This window comes from Orcinus orca, chromosome 10, assembly GCF_937001465.1.
Source record: "Orcinus orca chromosome 10, mOrcOrc1.1, whole genome shotgun sequence".
NCBI lineage: Eukaryota > Metazoa > Chordata > Mammalia > Artiodactyla > Delphinidae > Orcinus > Orcinus orca.
The window spans coordinates 68789221-68809137 of NC_064568.1; the positions used below are offsets into that span (position 1 = coordinate 68789221).

Sequence of the window (19917 nt, forward strand, 5' to 3'; positions counted from 1 at the left end):
TGAATCAACTGCTGTCAGTAGCTGTCAGTTTGACAGTGGAATTTCCCTGGCAGCAGCACATAAATCAGCAAGCATCACCATCATCCTCCTTGTTTTTCTTGCCTCACAAAACCTAGGGGAGCCCTGGAGTTCCTGGCAGAGCCCAGACTGGTTTTCCAGTTGATTTCTTTTAATTTTATCTGTTCGGAAGACCCCAATCCCTAGAAACCTCTCATCTCATTTGGAGGTCGGATGCAGACTGCGAACTGCCAAACTTTAACCCAACCAAGTTACATAACTTTTATTTCCATTTAAAAATGAAAAAATAAAAATAATGCACAAATTAAGCATTAACCGATAATGGAGCACAGCTGGTCTGGCACTTGAGAATTACTGCGGAAAAGAGGATTCTTATGTGGAAATTATTCCAAAACCGTCTTCCTTTAGTGGAGTGACGCTGCACAAGTCTGTATGGCATTCTGGGTTTGGAGTGTGTAGTTGTGCTTGAAAAAGTTTCTGTCTTGTGTTCTACAAACGCCTGACAGTTCAGACAACTACAGAAACACTTGAGTTATCCAAATTCCATGTTTTCGGCTCCCACAAGCATCCAGAATGCCAATTATAGAATTAGGGAAAAAGAAAAAAAGATGGGTGAGTGGCAGTGATTCAAGAAGCTTTGCGCCACAAAGGCTGCTGCGGCTGGTCCAGAACAGCTTAAAATCCAGAGCCTGATGCTTGTTGTGCTGTGACCGGCAGACTGCTGACCAGAGGGGAAGGAGCCCTGTGGTCGGCAGTGTCCATGAAGGCCAGCACATGACAGGAACGTCGAGAACTAATGGAGACCGACCAGAGCAAGGGGAAGCGGGCAAGTCAGGAGAAGAGTGGAGGTGGAGAGGGCGGAGGAGGACAGTGGAAACTTGAAGCAGCAGCAGAAATAGAAGCAGTGGCCGCAGCTGCCACAGTGAAAAATGAGGGCAAGAAAGCAGACCCTGACAGTGGAGGAGACTAATTTAGTGGCTGCAGGACAGGTGGCAGCTCCTGCACCTAAGAGACCCTTAAGAATAGCACTGTGACAAGCAGGTTCTGTGTTTTTTGACAAAATAAGCATTATCCTGTGAAAGCGGAGGGGAAGGGGATCACCAGAAAACCTGTGATGGGCGGCGTTTTCAAGAATGACGTGGGTGTCAGTTAGGCATCAGAGGTTGATGCTGGTGAGCCCACACACCTGCCATGATGGTACAGTCACGGCTCGTAGTAACCTTTCTGGAGTCACCAAGTAGAGGGCACATCCGTTCAGCGCTGTCAGTTTAAAGATGGGTGGTATATATCATTCTCTAGAAATGTTTCCATCAGGAAGTTATTGAAGTGTTAAAATTGTGTAACTTTACCTTCCTAGCCTATTCCTGTCGCTCAAATGATATAGGTCAGTGTTTCCTAATCGATTCTTCGGATCACTCATGACCCTAGGGGGCAAACAGGAGCCCCTTGGAAAGACCCTTGGCAAATAGGGCTCTTGAGTCATTGACTTTGGGAAATGCCTGTCTTGTTGAAACATAGTATACATTAGTGTACAAAAGGCTCTGAGAAGCCTTGGAGAAATCCAGTGTTTTTCAAACTTACTTGACCAGGGAACCCTTTTTCCTTGGACTGTTTTATGGGATGCTACTGTCTGCAGAATACAATTTAGGAAATACTGGTTTGGGTTAATCTGGAAGTTCTGTAATGAGACCATATTATGTATAACCTCAGGAGAATTGGATAGGGGGTCCTGGCGCCCCTCAGAACCCGTTCTGTCTTCTTGCTGAAAAAAATGAGACCTGAGAATTGATGTCCCATATCAGCCTTATCTAGAGCATCCTGCTTTTGTAAACCTGCTGAATGGTGATTCACAATTACCCAGGTGAGGGCTGGTGATGAAGCACTTTGGTTCATAGTGGCTCCCATTGGCTGTCAGGTTACAGAGAGGACTGATAATAACTGGGGATACTTATGCCAGGAAGAGCTAAAAGACCTCCAGAGCAAGCATTGCCTCTGAGTCTGTAGGTGAATCTGAGGGCAGCTCTGGTGGACCTGCCTTGCTCGTGCCCACGGGTAGGCCTGACATTCACATGCTTTCCTTGTTCGTGTCTCCCTTCAAGGCTATGCTGGCGCCACCCACTGGAAGGTCTACATTATAGCCAGAGGGGTCCAGCCTTTGGTCATTTGTGATGGAACCACCCTCTCAGAACTGTAGGAAACAGAACTAAAGGAACAGTTTGAGAGCTGAAGACCGGATCGAAAGGGGGAAAATAAAAACAAAAAACGATGAAACCACTTTCCAGGGGTTGGTTGCTTAGTTGCCTGCCCTGTGCATGCGTGTGTGAGCCAGTTGTGTGCTGGAAGCAAAGGCCAGAGCCCAGCCCTCCCAACTCTTCCAGCCCAGTTGCTTGGCCAGGACCTTGCCAATACCCATCTGTGAGAGACTGGCCTCTTCCAGGCCTTTTGGCACCAAAGCCTTGAGGCTGCCCTTCAGGCAGGGAGCACGGTTGATACCTTCCCTCACTTGCATGACATGATCCCCTCTGCTGGCTCCCTGGCCATGAGAGGGCAGTCACCAGGTCCTGACTTTAGAGCCATCCTCTACCAGGTGGGCCTGCCTGTCCTCTCTTCCTGGTCACACCACCCTGTACTTTTTTTGGAAAGCCATGGATGATTAAAGAAGTCATTGCAGTTTCCCAAGCAGAATGGAATCTAGAACCGGTGAAAAAGGATCAAATAACCTCAAACTGCACTCAAGAAGTGCACTTCTTTCCCAGTGTCCATGGCTCTTGGAGTATCAGCGATGCCAGGTCGGAGTCTGATTGTAATTGAAATGGTAATTCCTACGGTAATTCTTGTCTCCATTCTATCAGTTCTTATGCCTCTCCCCTCCCTCCCCTTCTCCCTTGCCTATCTGGATGGCTTCTCAGAAGTTGGGCTCCCGGTCTCCCTCCCTTGGATGGGCCAGCGCCCTTTACTGCTGAGGCACCACTGCTCTTGTCAACTATGTTGCTTTTACCAAATGTCTTCGGAGGGGGAGAGGGTGCCTCCCCGGGTTTGATCTTTAGGGTCCAACTTTCTGCAGGAAAGATGTTTTACAGACGTGTCAAGCTGATGTTGTAAGGTGGTTGGGGAAGGAACTCCAGACCCAGAGTCTTGGCCAGCTGGGCGTACGACTGAGTGACCCTCTGTCTTGAAATGATTTCTCTCTCTCTACTGGGAGCCAAGGTGAGGTGTTTTTATTTTTTGTGAAATTATAAAATCATGTTCTTTTTTTTTTTTTTTTTTTTTTTTTGCGGTACACGGGCCTCTCACTGTTGTGGCCTCTCCCATTGCAGAGCACAGGCTCCGGACGCGCAGGCCCAGCGGCCATGGCTCACGGGCCCAGCCACTCCGCGGCATGTGGGATCTTCCCGGACCGGGGCACGAACCCGTGTCCCCTGCATCGGCAGGCGGACTCTCGACCACTGCACCACCAGGGAAGCCCAAATCATGTTCTTTTGATTGGATGATTCACTATGCTCATTGTTTTCCCCAAGTGCTTTTAGTGTGTCTTAAGTGTGTAAAGGACACTCTTTTCTTGTTTCCTTTTTCCCTTTATTATTCCTTTATCGACTCTTAAAAATCTGGCTTCTGAAAATGCCATTGCCAAGTTGAAGAAAAAGCACACCACACTGCAGCCCTGGTTCTGAACTGCAGAAATCAAACAGATACTGGAGGTGTCTGTGTCGAGTTACAGACCAGAGGCAGACAGTGGTGAGGGAAGAGGGTGGGTGTGACTCCTTATGGGGTCTTCATCCTTGCAGGCACCCCTGCACCTTGTCCCCAGGCCCTCTTTCCCTACACATCTCACGAGCAGCAGTGAGGATCGTCAGGTGCTTGAGTGGCCTGTGTGTGGGCTTGTAAAGGACATGGAGGGTTCGCAGAGTCCAGGGTGGAAAAGCTCAGAGCCTCCTCCACGGTCTTGAGTGAAACTAGGACGAATTGTACCTGAGGGAATTTTTCCTTAAAAGAATCAGGCCTTGTGTGAATTGATACAGGAAAAACAAAACTTTGCGTCCATATGAAAGTCATGCTGCTAAGCAGTTACAATTTAAGAGGTTTTAGATCAGAGAGATCATTTGGAGGCCAGCTTTGTGCAAGTTGTTTGAGCCTTTCCAGTGTCCTTACCCCTACTGCATAAGGGGAAGGTTTATACGTAAACAAGGTCTTCAGAGGCCTCTCAGCGTTTTTCTTACATTAGGTCCTCTGGGTTAACAAAAGACAGGGTTCCTTAGGAGCAAAGTAACTCTTTTGTTGATGGAAATTTCTGTTTTTATGAATTACCCTGTGTTCCTTCCCCATTTTACTCCAGCCCTTTACACCTTAAATGTTCATAAAATACCTTCCTCAGCTCAAAACTGAAAAACCCTTGTATGTGTTGGTGTTCTGAGTCATCCTCTGGGAGGTCCCCTGAGCTGTCTACAGTTCAGCAAAGAATGGTATGGCAGCAGATAAGTAGAGACTTTTTAAAATCATTTAAAAATCTGTCCAGTTCAGAATTGAATATAGATTTATGTTAGGGGAGAAGTTCTCCAAAGAGGTTTTCCACTTTTAATTACTGGATACTGAGAAGTAATTCACCTTTTTCTCAAGGTAATTCTGAAAAGCAGAATCTACCACTGACCAGTCAATGATCAATGGGTTGCCGGCCAATTCCTTTCTAGTTATCCAAGTCTTTGTGTGAGGGTGCCGCAGGATCTCCCCTGCTCACCTAGCTCTCAGCTCCTCCATTGAAGCAGCAAAAGTCCCTCCACGTTTCCCGGTGTGGGAAAAGGGTCATAAAGATGAGGAAACAGGGTCGGGGGGCTGGTGGGACCACATAACTCCCCATCTCTACCACCACAGTAAGAGCAAAACCGCAGAGCTTGCTTTAAACAGAGGGACTTGCTCTCGTGAATTTGAGTTTAGTAAGAGGTCACATGGCGGTGACCTCCGCGCATGGGTTAGGTTCCCTTTCTTGTCAGCTCCCAGAGCAGAGGCTCGTGTCCCCAGATTTCAGCTCTCAGGGGAGAAAGGCTGCTTTGACACCAGTTTGAAGTATTATATCCAGGTGTCCTGAGGTCCCCAGGAGTCAGGTGTTGAACAGACTCTACACCTGTTCTGGCTTATGAAGAGAGGTAGAACTTATCCTCTCGCCACTCTCAATTTTTCAAGGAAAGGAGAGAGTGAAATAACTGGTTTATGAAAACAGAATCTGCCTCTTCGGCAAAATACAAAACGTCTATGAAGTGGACAAATTTGGGGTCATTTTCTGAGAGAAAGAAATAGTAACATTTGTCCAGTCCATTCCAGCTTGAGTGTCTCGAGGGGCTTCCCTGGTGGCACAGTGGTTTAGAATCCGCCTGCCAATGCAGGGGACATGGGTTCAAGCCCTGGTCTGGGAAGATTCCACATGCCGCAGAGCAGCTAAGCCCATGCACCACAACTACTGAGCCTGCGCGCCTAGAGCCCGTGCTCCGCAACAAGGAGAAGCCACCGCAATGAGAAGCCCATGCACCACAGAGAAAAGTAGCCCCTGCTCGCTACAACTAGAGACAGCCCGCGTGCAGCAACAAAGACCCAACACAGCCAAAAAAAAAGTTAATTAATTAATTTAAAAAAAAAGTGTCTCGATATACATGATCTCTGATCTTTTGTCAGTCCTGTAAAGCAGGTATTAGATCCTCATTTTACAAGTAAAGAAACAGGACAGTCCTGGGGCTGGGGACTGTCCTGTAGATGGCTGGTTCCACCAATAATGGTTCCACATTATTTTCCTGCTACAGCAAGTATGGTGCCCAGGAATGAAGCTGTGGGTTTAATTGACTCAGGTGTGCCCAGCCAGGTAGGAGAACCTAGGGGCAGGGTCAGCAAGCCGGGAACTCTTCAGGGTTTGTTTTCAAAACTGTTTTAGCCAGAAATGGAGAGAATCTAACAGATGACTTTTGTAAAAAGCCTTTCACTTTTTCCCTCCCCATCTGAAAGCTCTTTTAAGAGTGAATGTGGCTGGAACACAACCATGTCCAGCCATCTTCCCATCACCACAAGTTTCCAGATGTGTGACCAGAAGAAGGACTCTGCCCAATTCCGGTTGTGGGTCCCCTTGGAGTTTACATCACTTGTTTTTGAGTTCTCGGTTTTCTATTCCCTTCTTCCAAAACCCAGCATACACCTCAGCGTAGGAACAATTATTTTAAAACAAAATAGTTCCTCAGCTGCAGGTGATGGCCTCAATCATTTTAGTACAGTCTAGATGATATTTTGCTCATTAACCAGTGCCTTCCATTGTGAAAATTCAAAACCTCAAAGCAGATGTTTGCTTCTCATCTAATCCTTGTCCAGCAGAAGGCCAGGTCGTAGGGGAAAGTGAAGTCTGGTTGCAAGGAGAAAGACGCTCTTGTCTACCTTTTGAGAATCAATTATTAAACAGGAATCTCTTAGGCTTTTGAGTTCTCCTATCGATGGAAGAAAAACTCTCCTGAGTTACAAGTTCCACACTCATTAACTTTCATTTTTAAACTTTTTCACCCACTAAAATTGGTTGAAGGACGGGAGTGCCAGAGATGTGCTTTAAAATAGCATTTTGGTTTGAGAGCCTCTCCACGTTTGGACCTGCGTATATTGGGTCCAGAGCAGACGCATATCTGAGCCAGGAGGCTATGAAGGTCAGGCGCTTATGGAGAGAGCCCTGTCACAAATGAAAAATGGGAGGCTCTGGGAACGTGCTGTGTCGCCATCAGCCTCCCCATATCTCCAGCAGCTTCTTCTGCAAAAGCATCTCAGAGAAGATGGACGGGCGGTCTCCCTTGTGCACCACATCCAAGTCCACCCACCGGGCGCAACGTGGCTTTAAGTGCTGGCCTTGGTGAGAAACCTTCCAGCCAGCTCGTCTATGGTCCAGGTCCTCTAGTGTCTGGTTTCCCTGTCCTGCGTAATTTAAGCATTAGAGCTATAAATCTGTTATTTCTCCCTCTCTGGAGACTGTGAAATGTCCAGCCCTCTTCAGAATAGTAGAGAGAAGAAATGTTAACTGCAAGTGGAGGCCTGGAACTGTCCAGACATGGTGGGGCTGCCCACAGGCCATTCCTCCTGTCTTCATGCAGCTGAAATCTGTCAGTCAGCCCACATCAATCCAAGAGTGAGCCACAGCTGCAAGCACCCGTGCTGAGGAGGGAAACCAATTTAGAGTTTCAGACAGAAATTGGAGTGTTGGGACATCTGCTTTGTGCCAGGCATAATTGTCCTCATTATTCCTAACAACAGCTCTGTGGGGTAGGTGAGGTCAGCAGTGTCCCACCCTTCAAACTTCAGCCCCTCAGAGCACTTCCAGCCTGTCAAGGAACAAACTCGCACTTAACCTATGAAAATTGGTGACGGAAACTGACAGACCTGTGGCATTCCCAGAGAAGCCCCAGCCTCATAGGCGACTTTCCCTCCAAACTTCTCTCCATAGTTTCACCCTCAGAAAAGTGCTGGCTGTGGTCTCTTCCTCCCCCTCCCTCCTGGGGAAAGGTCAGTAACAGACGCCTAGGCTGGGGGAGAACACTGGAGAGGCAAAGGGAAGCAGGAACTCAGTGCTCAGCCTCTTCCCCGCCGCCATCAGGGACGGGAGCCAGGACGGCTGCAGCTTGTCTTCAGGGAACCAGGGTGGTGGGCCTGGGTGGTCCCAGTGAGCAGAGGAAGGGGGACACCTGTTCCGCCACGAGTGCTCCAAATGGTCTAAGCTCTTACTCTGTGTTCAGTGTGGAATGTTGACCATAACTTAATGTCCTGCAAACTTGTAAAGAATGTATGTAAATTAAAGTTTTATGTAACAAAAATTTTTACTTTTTGCAATTAAAAGTGTGTACATTGGTTGATAAGAACTTTCCTGTACTTGATGTCATTCTTTGGTTTCCAGTTTTCTCTTCGCCCGTAACTCGGAGACTTGTAGCCACATCCTACTCGTGAGGCAGGCCTCAAGGCTCTTCTGTGGGCCTCCGGGTTACCTGTCCACATGGGCCTTGGTCCTTCTAACACCTACACCCGGCTTTGTACTCGCCTGCGTTCACAGATTCTTCTGTTATCCCTGTTCTAACCCTTTGCCCACAATGACTTCTGATCTCCTGTTCCATGAGTTCTCAAATCTCAGTCCTCCTGTTAATACTCTCCCCTGTTCTTGCACTCTGCCCAAAATTCAAATGAGACCCTCAACGCCATTTTCCTTCTCCCAGACGGCTGCACACGGCCCAGGTGCCCTCACAGTGTCACTTCATCCGTGGATGTCCTTGGTCCTTGCAGGAGGACAGCCAGGCCCCCTTGCTGGCTCACCCCCGCTGCCACAAGATTAGGGCCACTCAGCACTCAACTCAATCGAGATTTGATTTAAGTCATTTTTGTGTGTTCATTTTTTTATAATTTCTTTTTAATATATGCATAGTTTTATATAAATGCATAAATATGGCCATTTCTTATATAGTGTTTAGTGTCCTGTTTTCTTTCATTACTTGCTGCACCCTTCTCCCTCCCTTCCCATGTCAGCTAGATGTAATATATACACAGCCATACCCTGCCATGTATCTTTCCACACTTTCTTCCTTGTTCTCTAATCACAATCAGAAATCATAAGATTTTTGTCATTGCTTTGCCAATATTGGGATCATATTACAGGCACTTGATGTTTCTTGCTTTTCTTACTCAATACCCCACAGAGTTCTCTTCAAGTCAGCTGGCATAGCTCTCTAATCCATTCTTTTTAATGGCTAATATTCCATGGTATGAATTCAACCGTTGTCTTGTTGGTAAGTCACATCCTGTCAAATGATTATCCGGATTATAAGTCAAGAAGTCTGCAGTTAATTTTTAAAATACTTGTTTTTAAAAAATGTATATCCCTTCTCATTTGCTCCAAGTCTCATGTAGGTTCTTCAAAAATTATCCCATTCCATAGTGCTATTCATTTACCTGCTTGAAAACTGCACTTCAACATAAATAAATAGGTAGATAGATAAATAAATAAATAAAAGTAAGGCTTGATTCCATGGAAAAAGGTGGCAGAGTTGCCTGTTTTCAGTCCTTTTCTTTCTCAATCCCTCTGTAGCCCTTGACACTGACCTGTGGAAAACACCTCCCTCCCTCGGCTTCTGTGACACTCACTACTCCCCTCCTGAACCTCCTCTTTCCAATTGTCTCCGCTGTAGGATCTTCTGCCTGTCTCTGAAACACTGGTCTCCCCTACCAGTCTGCCCTTGGGTTCTCCTCTTTTCTTTCTCCCCGGGAGAGATCTCAACTCTGTGCTTTACCTTCCACCCATGGGCAACCTCCGTGCCCAGCCCACTTCTCACTTGAGCTCTAGTCCTGTAAATCCAAGTGTCAGGAGCTCATCTCCATCAGCTGTCTCCCAAAGCACCTCTGCTTCTGGTCAGGACCAAGCTCTGGAGCGTTTGCCTCCTTGTCACATGTCCAACCCCCTGGCTACTGCCTCAGTTTAGAACCTTGCTGTTTCACTCCTAGGCTTTGCCAGTAATTGCCTAATATGTTTCTCTTTTTTTTTAGGCGGTGAATTCATGACTTTATTTTTTTTCCAGTTTTTTTTTAATTGGAGTATAATTGCTTTACCATGTTGTGTTAGTTTCTCCTGTACAATGAAGTGAATCAGCTGTATATATACCTATATCCCCTCCCTCTTGGACCTCCCTCCCACCCCCCCCGACCCCCCACCTCATTTGTTTCTCACGCACATCCCACCATCCCAATTCACCGTCCACTTAGCTGCCGCAGTGATCTTTCTAAAGCACGTGTTACTTCACTTCCGTGCTCAGCACTCCTCAATGGCTCTCCCTTACCCACAAGACAAGAAGTCCTGGCTGGCCCCTCCAGCCTCATTCCACTTCTTGGCTTTGCCTCCCCTCCTCATCTCCTGTGTCCCACCTCTACTAGACCATCCATAATTCCTGGAAGCATCCAGGCTATGTGTGTGTTTTGTGTGTGTGTGTGTGTGTGTTAAGAGCAGTTTTAGGTTCATAGCAAAACTGAACAAAAAGTTCAGAGAGTTCCTGTATACCCCCGGTCCCACACAGGCACAGCTTCCCCACCACTGACTTCCTGCACCACAGTGGTACATCTGTCACAGTCAGTGAACCTACACTGACACATCATCACCCAGAATCCATAGTCCATTTGCATTAGGGGTCACACTTGGTGTTCTACATTCTGTGGGTTTGGACAAATGTATACTGACATGTATCCATCATTATAGTATCATACACAATATAATATATAGAATAGTTTCACTGCCCTAAAAAATACTCTGTGCTCTGCCACTTCAACCCTCCCTCCCTGTTAACCCCTGGCCACCACTGATCTTTTTACTGTCTCCATAGTTCTGCCTTTTCCAGAGTGTCATATAGTTGACATCAATCACACAACATGTAGCCTTTTCAGACTGGTTTCTTTCACTTAGAAATATGCATTTGAGTTTTCTCCATGTCTTTTCATAGCTTGAAAGCTCATTTCTTTTTAGCGCTGAATGATATTCCATTGACTGTACCACAGTTTATCCATTCACCTACTTGGTTGCTTCCAAGTTTTGGCAATTATGAGTAAAGCTTCTGTGAACATCCATGTGCAGGTTTTTGTAGGGACATAAGTTTTCAAGTCCTTTGGGTAATACCCAAAAAGCACAATTGCTGGATCGTATGATAAGAGTAATGTTTAGTTTTGTAAGAAACTGCCAAGCTCTTATAAAATGTCTGTACCATTTTGCATTTCCACTGATAATGAATGAGAGTTCCTGTGCTCTTCATCCTCATCAGCATTAGGTGTTGTCAGCGTTCTGGATTTTGGCCAGTTTAATAGTTGTATAGTGATACCTCATTGTTTTAATTTGCAATTCCCTATAACATATGATGTTGAACATCTTTTCATATGCTTACTTGCCATCTGTGTATCTTCTTCAGTGAGGTGTCTGTTCAGACCTTGGCCCCTTTTGTAATCAGGTAGTTCATTTTTTTATTGTTGAGTTTTAAGACTATGTATATTTTGGATAATAGTCCTTGATCAAACGTATGTTTCGTAAATATTTTCTCCCAGTTGGTGGCTTCTCATTCTCTTGACATTATCTTTCATAGTGCAGAAATTCAAAATTTTAATGAAGTCCAGCCTATCAATTGTTTCTTTCATGGATCATGCCTCTACTGTTGTATCCAAAAAGTCATCCCCATACCCAAGGTCACCTAGGTTTTCACCTATGTTATCTTCTAGGAGTTTTATAGTTTTGCATTTTACATTTAGGTCCATAACCCATTTTGAGTTAATTTTTATGAAGGGTATAAGGTCTGGGTCTAGATTCTTTTTTTTTTTTTTGCGTTACACGGACCTCTCACCGCTGTGGCCTCTCCCATCGCGGAGCACAGGCTCCGGACACGCAGGCTCAGCGGCCATGGCTCACGGGCCCAGCCGCTCCGCGGCATGTGGGATCTTCCTGGACCGGGGCACGAACCCACATCCCCTGCACCGGCAGGCGGACTCTCAACCACTGCGCCACGAGGGAAGCCCTAGATTCATTTTTTGGCGTGTGTGTGTCCAGTTCTTTCAGCACCATTTGTTGAAAATACTATCTTTGCTTCATTGTATTGCCATTGCTCATTCGTCAAAGATCAATTTGCCATATTTATGTGGATCTATTTCTGGGCTCCCTACTCTGCTCTATTGATACTTTGTCTCTTCTTTTTCCAATACCACATTGTTTTGATTACTGTAGCTTTATAGTAAGTCTTGAGGTCCAGTATTGTCAGTTGTCTGACTTTATTCTTCTCCAGTATTGAGTTGGCTATTCTGGGTCCTTTGCCTTTCGTAAACTTCAGAATCAGTTTGTCAAAATTCACAAAATAACTTGCTGGAATTTTGATTGAGATTGTGTTGACTCTGCAGATCTAGTTGCATCCAGGTTGTTTTAAATTAGAAGTTATAATTCCTATCCCATGATAATATTTTTATACTCCAATATGTCCTTTTGCTCAGTTTGAATTCCATTGTATTAGGGCACATTCCTTCAACATGACACATGTACTTTAGGCTTTCTTAATAAATCAAACTGACAAGCCTCTAGGTACCATGTTGAAGATAGATATTTCACCAATCTTATTTTTTCATAATAATGACTTTATTATTTCTATAAAAATGATTCATCTTATAAAGAATTGAAGACAGTTTGATCTTATGAAAACCTCCACCCAGCGATAACTACTGACTTTAGGTGAACAGCATTCTAGGTATCTCGAGGGTATTTCTAGTTAGAAGGCTAGATAGAAATGCTTTTATTAAAATGGGCCCAGTCATGCCATTTAAAGAATAAAAACACTACATCAATTTTATGTGAATGTAACAGAAGAAAAAGAAAGTGAAGTAGACATTTCTTTCCCACACACAAAAAAATTAATTCCTAAAAGATCTCTGTGAAGTTAAGATGATGAGAAACATTGAGAAACTACAGCTGTTCTTAATAAGGTTTCCTTTTTAGATGTCATGGTTCAAGGCTCTGAAGATAAGGGAATAGCCTGCTCTTTTACCAACATTATCTCTTCCTCTACTTCCCAATTTGTGTGAATTATAACTACATTGACATTATCAGGGTCTATTGCATTTCCTTCTGCTCTGAAACCATAATTCTCAGAGTTATTTAGCCTTCATTTTATATTTAAAATGATTTGTGACTCATCACCAGTACTTTTACCATCACTTCTTCATTCCTGAGTTGTTTTTAAACTCTCAGTTGGCTGAATCATCACGAAGTTTTTCAAGGATGGCTCATCAACGCTGTGTTTTCTGTATTTGAGAATGTTTCTGTGGTCTTTGTGCTTGAATATGACTTGGCTGAGTAAAGTATTCTTGCATCACATTTCCTTTTGCTCAGAACTTCGGAGGCATTTCTCCATTGTCATTTGGCAGCATTGACTGTTGGTAGGGACAAGACAGGCCAGCCTAAGATTCCCCTTTAAAATGAAGGTGCCTTTCTTTTTTTCTTTCTTATTCTTCCTCCCCTCTTTTTCTTTCTTATTCTTCCTCCCCTCCCCCCCCGCTCCTCATTCTTCCTCCTCTCCTTCTTCTCCTTTCCTCCTTTTTTTTTTTTTTTTCCCCAAATAAATGTATTTATTTATTTATTTGGCTGCGTTGGGTCTTCGTTGCTGTGCGAGGGCTTTCTCTAGTGGCGGCGTGCGGGGGCTACTCTTTGTTGTGGTACGCGGGCTTCTCATTGCGGTGGCTTCTCTTGTTGAGGAGCACGGGCTCTAGGCACGCAGGCTTCAGTAGTCGTGGCATGCAGGCTCAGTAGTTGTGGCTCGCGGGGTGTAGAGCGCAGGCACAGTAGTTGTGGCGCACGGGCTTAGTTGCTCCGCGGCATGTGGGATCTTCCCGGACCAGGGCTCGAACCCGTGTCCCCTGCATTGGCAAGCGGATTCTTAACCACTGCGCCACCAGGGAAGTCCTCCTCCTTCTTCTTCATCTATGTGCCTGAAGAATTCATTCTTTCTTGTTTATCAGTTTTTCCTGGAAAAAGGTGTGCGCTTTTTTTTTTTTGGCCACACTGCGCGTGGCTTGGGGGATCTTAGTTCCCCGACCAGGGATTGAACCCGGGCCCCTGCAGTGAAAGCGCCAAGTCCTAACCACTGGACTGCCAGGGAATTCCCAAAGTGTGCTCTTTTGAGTTGCAATTCCATTCTTCATTCTGGGGAAGGTGGTTTGTATTTTCTTTAAAATGACTACTTTTTCTTTTCCATTTGTTAGGTTCTCTGTTTCAGATTCTATATTTATTCCTTTGTTTCATTGTCTTGATCTTTTATGACTAGTGTCTTCTCTTTTTTAATACTTACCTTTTTTTCTCAAAAGGAAGAAAAAAAGCCATCTTACGAAGTTCTCTCAATGGTCTGTGGTTCCAAAGAATGGAGCCATTTTCTCTCTGTGTTCATCGTGGGCGGAGGGAAGTGTAGGGGCTCAGCTCAGCCCGAGAAGCGCACGATTTACCCACAGCTTGTGGGCTGGCTGGAGGCTGGCCTGACCTGGGGGCCCCACTCTTGGCAAAGATAGTGAAGATTCCCTGATTGACTTTCACGCCTGATTGACTTACACGCCTTCTAGGTTAAATCTCTTTAGAAAAATCTCAGAGTTACCCAAACAGAATAAAAATATCCTTTCTTATTTTGGGGAAAGATTTGCACCGACATCTAAAATAACCCCATTTAAGCTTTTGAAATGGTGTATAGTAGAACTTCGGTGTCTCTCCAGAGATCAGTACCTGCGCTGTCATCACAGGGTAAAAAAAAATATTCAGTATGTAAATAAAACGGGAAAAAAAAAAAAGATGAACTGCTTTCTCAGTTGCCTGCAAAGCAGAGGCAGAGTTCTTTAGCAGGCCTGCTTGCACAAATGCAAATGTTGAGATGACTTTCCATAATGTATAAAAGCAAACTCGGCCAGGCACTGATCGTGAAATGAACTCACAAATGACTGTACACAGCTGGTGTAAATCAGTGCCACCCGGCAAAACAGAGGAGCCCGATCAGGGCTTGGTTGTTGCTTTTCTTGAATTCTTTCTTAATATATCTGTTTTTTTAAAAAAAATGATTCTGTCAACTGGGATTATTACACTGCATAATGATATTTTTTATGTCCAAACATATGAATAAAATTACTTTCTCACCATGTATATTATGGTTATACATGCTTTCTGAAAGTGAATTAACACAGAAATAAATCTGTGATGTCAAGAATGTACATTAACCTGTTCGGGCCTTATAAATATGTAAAAATAGCATCTAGCTTTTTGCCTCTCTGTGGAGGTATACTATCTTATGCTGAATCTAGAACTGGACATTTTGTGTATTAGCATATACAATTACATTTACTTGATACAGTTTAACAATAATTTTTTTTTTCTTTTTTTTTGCGGTACACGCGCCTCTCACTGTTGTGGCCTCTCCCATTGCGGAGCACAGGCTCCGGACGCACAGGCTCAGTGGCCATGGCTCATGGGCCTAGCCGCTCCGCGGCATATGGGATCTTCCCGGACTGGGACACAAACCCGTGTCCCCTGCATCGGCAGGCGGACTCTTAACCACTGTGCCACCAGGGAAGCCCTAACAATAATTTTTAAAATACCATGTGTTGGGTGTTGTACCTGGTGGTCTAGGGAATACAGTAAAAGGCTTTAATGTAGTCTTATTATGAATACCATAAAAAAAAACTTACCTTTTTTCTCATTTACCATGATTATCTTAAGTCTTCCCTCCATATCAGTTTATTTTTCAGCCATATCTACTCAGTTTCTTATTACTTCTGATATGTTAGTTTTATAAAAGTGCCATCAGTTTGTTCCCTTTTTATCTCGTTCTGTCATTTCACCTTTGCTTACTTCTTGAATTCATGTTGTTGTTAATTTTTTTTAATTTTATTATTTTTGATTGCATTGGGTCTTCATTGCTGTGCACGGGCTTTCTCTAGTTGTGGCGAGCTGTGGCTACTCTTCATTGTGGTGAGCAGCGGCTACTCTTCATTGTGGTGCGAGGGCTTCTCATTGCGGTGGCTTCTCTTGTTGTGGAGCACAGGCTGTAGGCGCGTGGGCTTCAGTAGTTGCAGCACATGGGCTAAGTAGTTGCGACACGTGGGCCCTAGAGTGCAAGGGCTTCAGTAGTTGCGGCTTGTGGGCTCAGTAGTTGTGGCTCGCGGGCTCTAGAGTGCAGGCTCAGTAGTTGTGGCGCACGGGCTTAGTTGCTCCTTGGCATGTGGGATCTTCCCAGCCCAGGGATTGAACCCATGTCTCCTGCATTGGCAGGCGGATTCTCAACCGCTGCGCCACCAGGGAAGTCCCGTTAAATTTTTCTGTAGTTCAAAATGCTGTAGGAAAATTTTTTTCTGTTCCTTGGGTTACATTTTTTTCTAGACTTGGTTTTCATCGATCACATACATGTTCCTTTCTTTCATATATTTCTGTAGCTACCCTGCCATTTCTTTTCAATGTCTCATGCTTAACATGGCAGCTCTGGCCAAACCTTTTGTTTGTTTCTGTATAATCTGGGTACATTCTCAATTCTAACAGCATCTGTACCCACCACTAAGATTTTACAAATGCTAACGTTTTACCATATTAACGAAGTATTGACTTATGCAACCCATTTAGCACTTGCCACAAAAGCCTCATCTTTGCACTTTCTTACCTGAGGATCCTCCTCACCAGGTAGACAGCTGAGACTCTCTCTCCCTGTCTTCCTGACCTCGAGTCGACTTTCTCTGTCTTCACTCTGTCCTGATCAGGAACTCATATTTTCTCAACTTCCTACCATATTCCATCTTCTTGTTTAAAAAAAAAAAAAATCCTTATTTTCCATCCCCACAAAGTGAAAGTACTGAAAACTAAGTTAATGAAAACCTTGTAAATCTAAGAAACTACAGCATTAGTGTAAAAGCCAACTCAATAGTCCCTTCCTTTTCATCCACTCAGGCACATACCCACACACAGGGCCTCCTTGCCCCTCAGGAGCCTCCCCCTGAAGTGGAAGGGCCAGGGACTCAGGAGCCAAAGGCCTCAGTAGGAATCCCACTTCTGGCTTGCTGGGACACTGACCTTCGGGAGGTCCACTGACCTCTCTGGTTTTGGTTTCCTCATCCCTAAATCAATGCAGCTAATCCTGTCTTCGGAACATCAGTATAAAGATACCTGAGACCAGGTATGTGTAGGGCCCAGCTCTGTCCCTGCACAGATCAGGGACTCGGTGTGTTCTCCCACTTTCCTCTCATCCTCAGCCTGTGTCCTCTCTCACAGTTAGCTTCTGCCCTCCACTGTGGACAGCCTTCCTCCAGCCTCAAGAGCCATCCTTGAAATCACAGGCAGAGCTAGACCAGACCCCAAAGGTTCTCTAATCACCCCCTCCCTTTTTATGAATAGGTAAAGCTGAGGCCCGTAGTTGGTGGCTGAATCAAGAGTGGAAGAACCCACCCAGTGCTCCCGACCACCAATCCTCTTAGGTTGATGGAAATACTGTCTTTCTGCTCCCCGGTACCCTGCATAGTCCTCTCCTTGGCTCCCCTTAGCCCAGTTCCATCCTGAACCCTCGGTAAAAATCACCTGAAGATATCACCTCCCAGCCTCCCACCAAGCTCAGCCTTCATCCTCTTTGCTGGCTCCCAGCATTTAATGCTTTCTTTCACCCTGTCTGGCCCGGGTTTGTGGAACAAGGACAAAGCTCGTTCTTTTCAGCTGAATTCATCGCCAGCTCCTTCGAGAGGCTGGGTCCTTCAATGTTCTGTCAGAGGCCCCATGCTGCTCTCCTGCCCTCTGGTTCCCTAAGGCGGATCATGTGGACAGAGGCAGCCACATTCTCCTTCCACCCACACAGATCCCTTCCTGGCTGAGGACAAAACTCTACACAGATGTGCAGCCAACAGCATACTTACGAGGCTTCGGAGAGAACTGTCTTGGCCCAGAAGATACTTCTTGGCCCTCAGGCTCCCCAACTCCTGCCCGACCCCCAGTGCCTGCAGGTCTGTCCTCTGCCAGTCTCCAGGCATCTTGAGTCGAGCTGTGCAGAGCACCAAGGGCTGGCTGTACGTGTTATGTTTTAGTCTAGATATCCTTGGGGTTACAGAAAAGAACGTGGTCCCAGCCCCTTGAGGTTTAAAAATCTTGTTGTGGAGACATGGGGATCAAGTGTAAAGTGCACTTTAAGAACTAAATACTGGGAGGTAAGATGCTCTCTGAGAATTAAACCGTATCAATACAAGATGAATTAGATGCAAAGCCACCTGAAGGAATGGTTTCCAGATTTGACTGAAATCAGAATGGAGATATAACACAGAGAAACATTAATGTAAAGATTGTGCCCATCAGAAAATGGAGAGAGTGGCCACCGGTGGAAGCCCAGAAAAGGGAGAGCCTTGGAGGCAGAGGCTGGTGGTGCCCATCTGACTGGGAGACAATGCCCCCCAGGTGGTTGGCATAACTGGCCTTACCCACACCTCCCTGGATTCCAAAGCTTCATCCATGCTAAGCTGCCAGGGGAGTGCAGAAAGCTGGGAGCAGGGGGTGGAGGGCAGGGGTAGACTGGAGTCGCTGGTGAAAGCCAGGCTGTGAGCTCCACGAGGACACTGCTCTTCACGAGCGTTTCCTGAATGAATGCTGCAGGATGAAAACTACCCCAGAGAACGTGAGGCCTGAGCTGGACCCTCAAATATGTTAAAGGACTTAGGTATGTGGACGAGGGGCAGGAAAATAGATATTCCAGAATGGGTGCTTTGCATGGAAAATGAAGGCACAGAGGTAGGGAGAGCACGATGTGTGCAGAGGACCAGAAGGAGGCTGGCAAACACAGCGAGTCCTAGGGTAGGGCCAGGTTGTGAGATCAGATGCCATGCAGTGGGAGCCATTGAGTTCCTCAGAAGGAATGACACAGGATGAAAGTGGTGTTTGAGTATCATCAGCCTGGCTGGGCTGCTGACAGGTGCCAGGAGAGGAATGGGAATGGGGGGGGCAGAGACCGGGGGCCAGGCAGTTAGCTAGGAGGCTGTGGAATAACCCACATCAGGGTCATGGGACTGTTTGCCACAGCAGGCACTAGAAATAAAGTTGGGAAAGACCGGCAGGGATATGTACAAAAAGCATTGCTGCAGCATCGTTTGTATTATTGAAAACAAAACAAAAAGGAAACAACCCAAATGTCCATCAGTAGGAAAACAGATAGGTAGATGGCTGTGTATTCATACAGTAGAATACTGTACAGCAGGGAAAATGATCCGGTAGCTCTACATGCCTCGATGTCAAGAAATCTTAGGAAGGAAAGAGGGAAAGAAGGGAAAGAAGGGAAAAACAAGTTTTAGAAGGATCTAACCCATGCTGTCCAATGCAGTAGCCACAAGCTACATGTGGCTATTTAAGCTTAAATTAATTAAAATAAAAATGCAGTTCCTTAGCCCCACTAGCCACATTTCAAGTGCTTGATAACCACATGCAATTAGTGGCTACCATACTGGATGGTGCAGATAACATTTCCACCATCATAGAGAGTTCCTTTGGACAGTGCTGACCTTTTAAAACATACAAAACAATATTTCATATTGTGCCTGGATAAGGAATGTATAGTAAAAGTACAATGGAGATCATGCGAATGTCGAACAAATTCAGACAGTGGTATGCCTGGGAAGGTGAGTGTTAGGATCAGAGAAGGGACACTAGGGGCTTCCATGTTTTATCTCCGAAGCCAGGTGGTGGCTAGATGAGTTGCTCATTATATTATCATCTATACTTTCCTATGCCTTAAGCATTTCATAATAAATACATTTTTAAAGAAGATGGACTGGGACTTCCCTGGTGGCACAGTGGTTAAGAATCCGCCTGCCAATGCAGGGGACATGGGTTCGATCCCTGGTCCTGGAAGAACCCACATGCCATGGACCAACTAAGCCCGTGCGCCACAACTACTGAGCCTGTGCTCTAGAGCCCGCGTGCTGCCACTACTGAAGCTCGCGTGCCTAAGAGCCCATGCTCCGAAATAAAAGAAGCCACCGCAATGAGAAGCCCACACACCGCAACGAAGAGTAGCCACTGCTTGCCACAACTAGAGAAAGCCCGAGTGCAGCAACGAAGACCCAATGCAGCCAAAAAAAAAAAAAAAAGAAGAAGATTGGAATGGACCTGAAGGACAATGTGATGAAGACTGCGTACAGGCCAGGCAGGAGACAAAAATGGCTTGAATTTTTTGCCTGGAAAATGGCAGGAGGAAGGGGGTGGTGCTGCCTGTGGGGATATCTGACCTTCCTCATTCTGGTATCCACACCGTCCCACATGTACCATTCAGCCACTCCCTTGTTGCCATCACCATCCTCCATCCTCATAGACACTCTTCTCTGGTCCTCTTCGCCCTGGTTACCTGGCCT

The 19917-nt window shown here is 45.6% G+C and overlaps 1 protein-coding gene across 7 annotated transcripts in view; it reads left to right on the forward strand.

Annotated features, from left to right (window-relative positions):
• The window catches only part of C10H6orf89 (chromosome 10 C6orf89 homolog), a 33319-nt gene extending 25436 nt beyond the window's left edge, over positions 1-7883 (forward strand). For 6 of the 7 annotated variants that reach the window (XM_033424117.2, XM_033424114.2, XM_033424116.2 and 3 more), the window contains one exon: positions 2118-7883. In XM_033424117.2, the coding sequence (XP_033280008.1) occupies positions 2118-2212 (95 nt within the window). In that variant the 3' untranslated portion in view covers positions 2213-7883. Of the gene's footprint in view, positions 1-1728; positions 1880-2117 lie in introns of all 7 variants that reach the window. The other variant, XR_007479542.1, reaches the window with a different exon arrangement.
• Positions 7884-19917: the final 12034 nt, after the last annotated feature.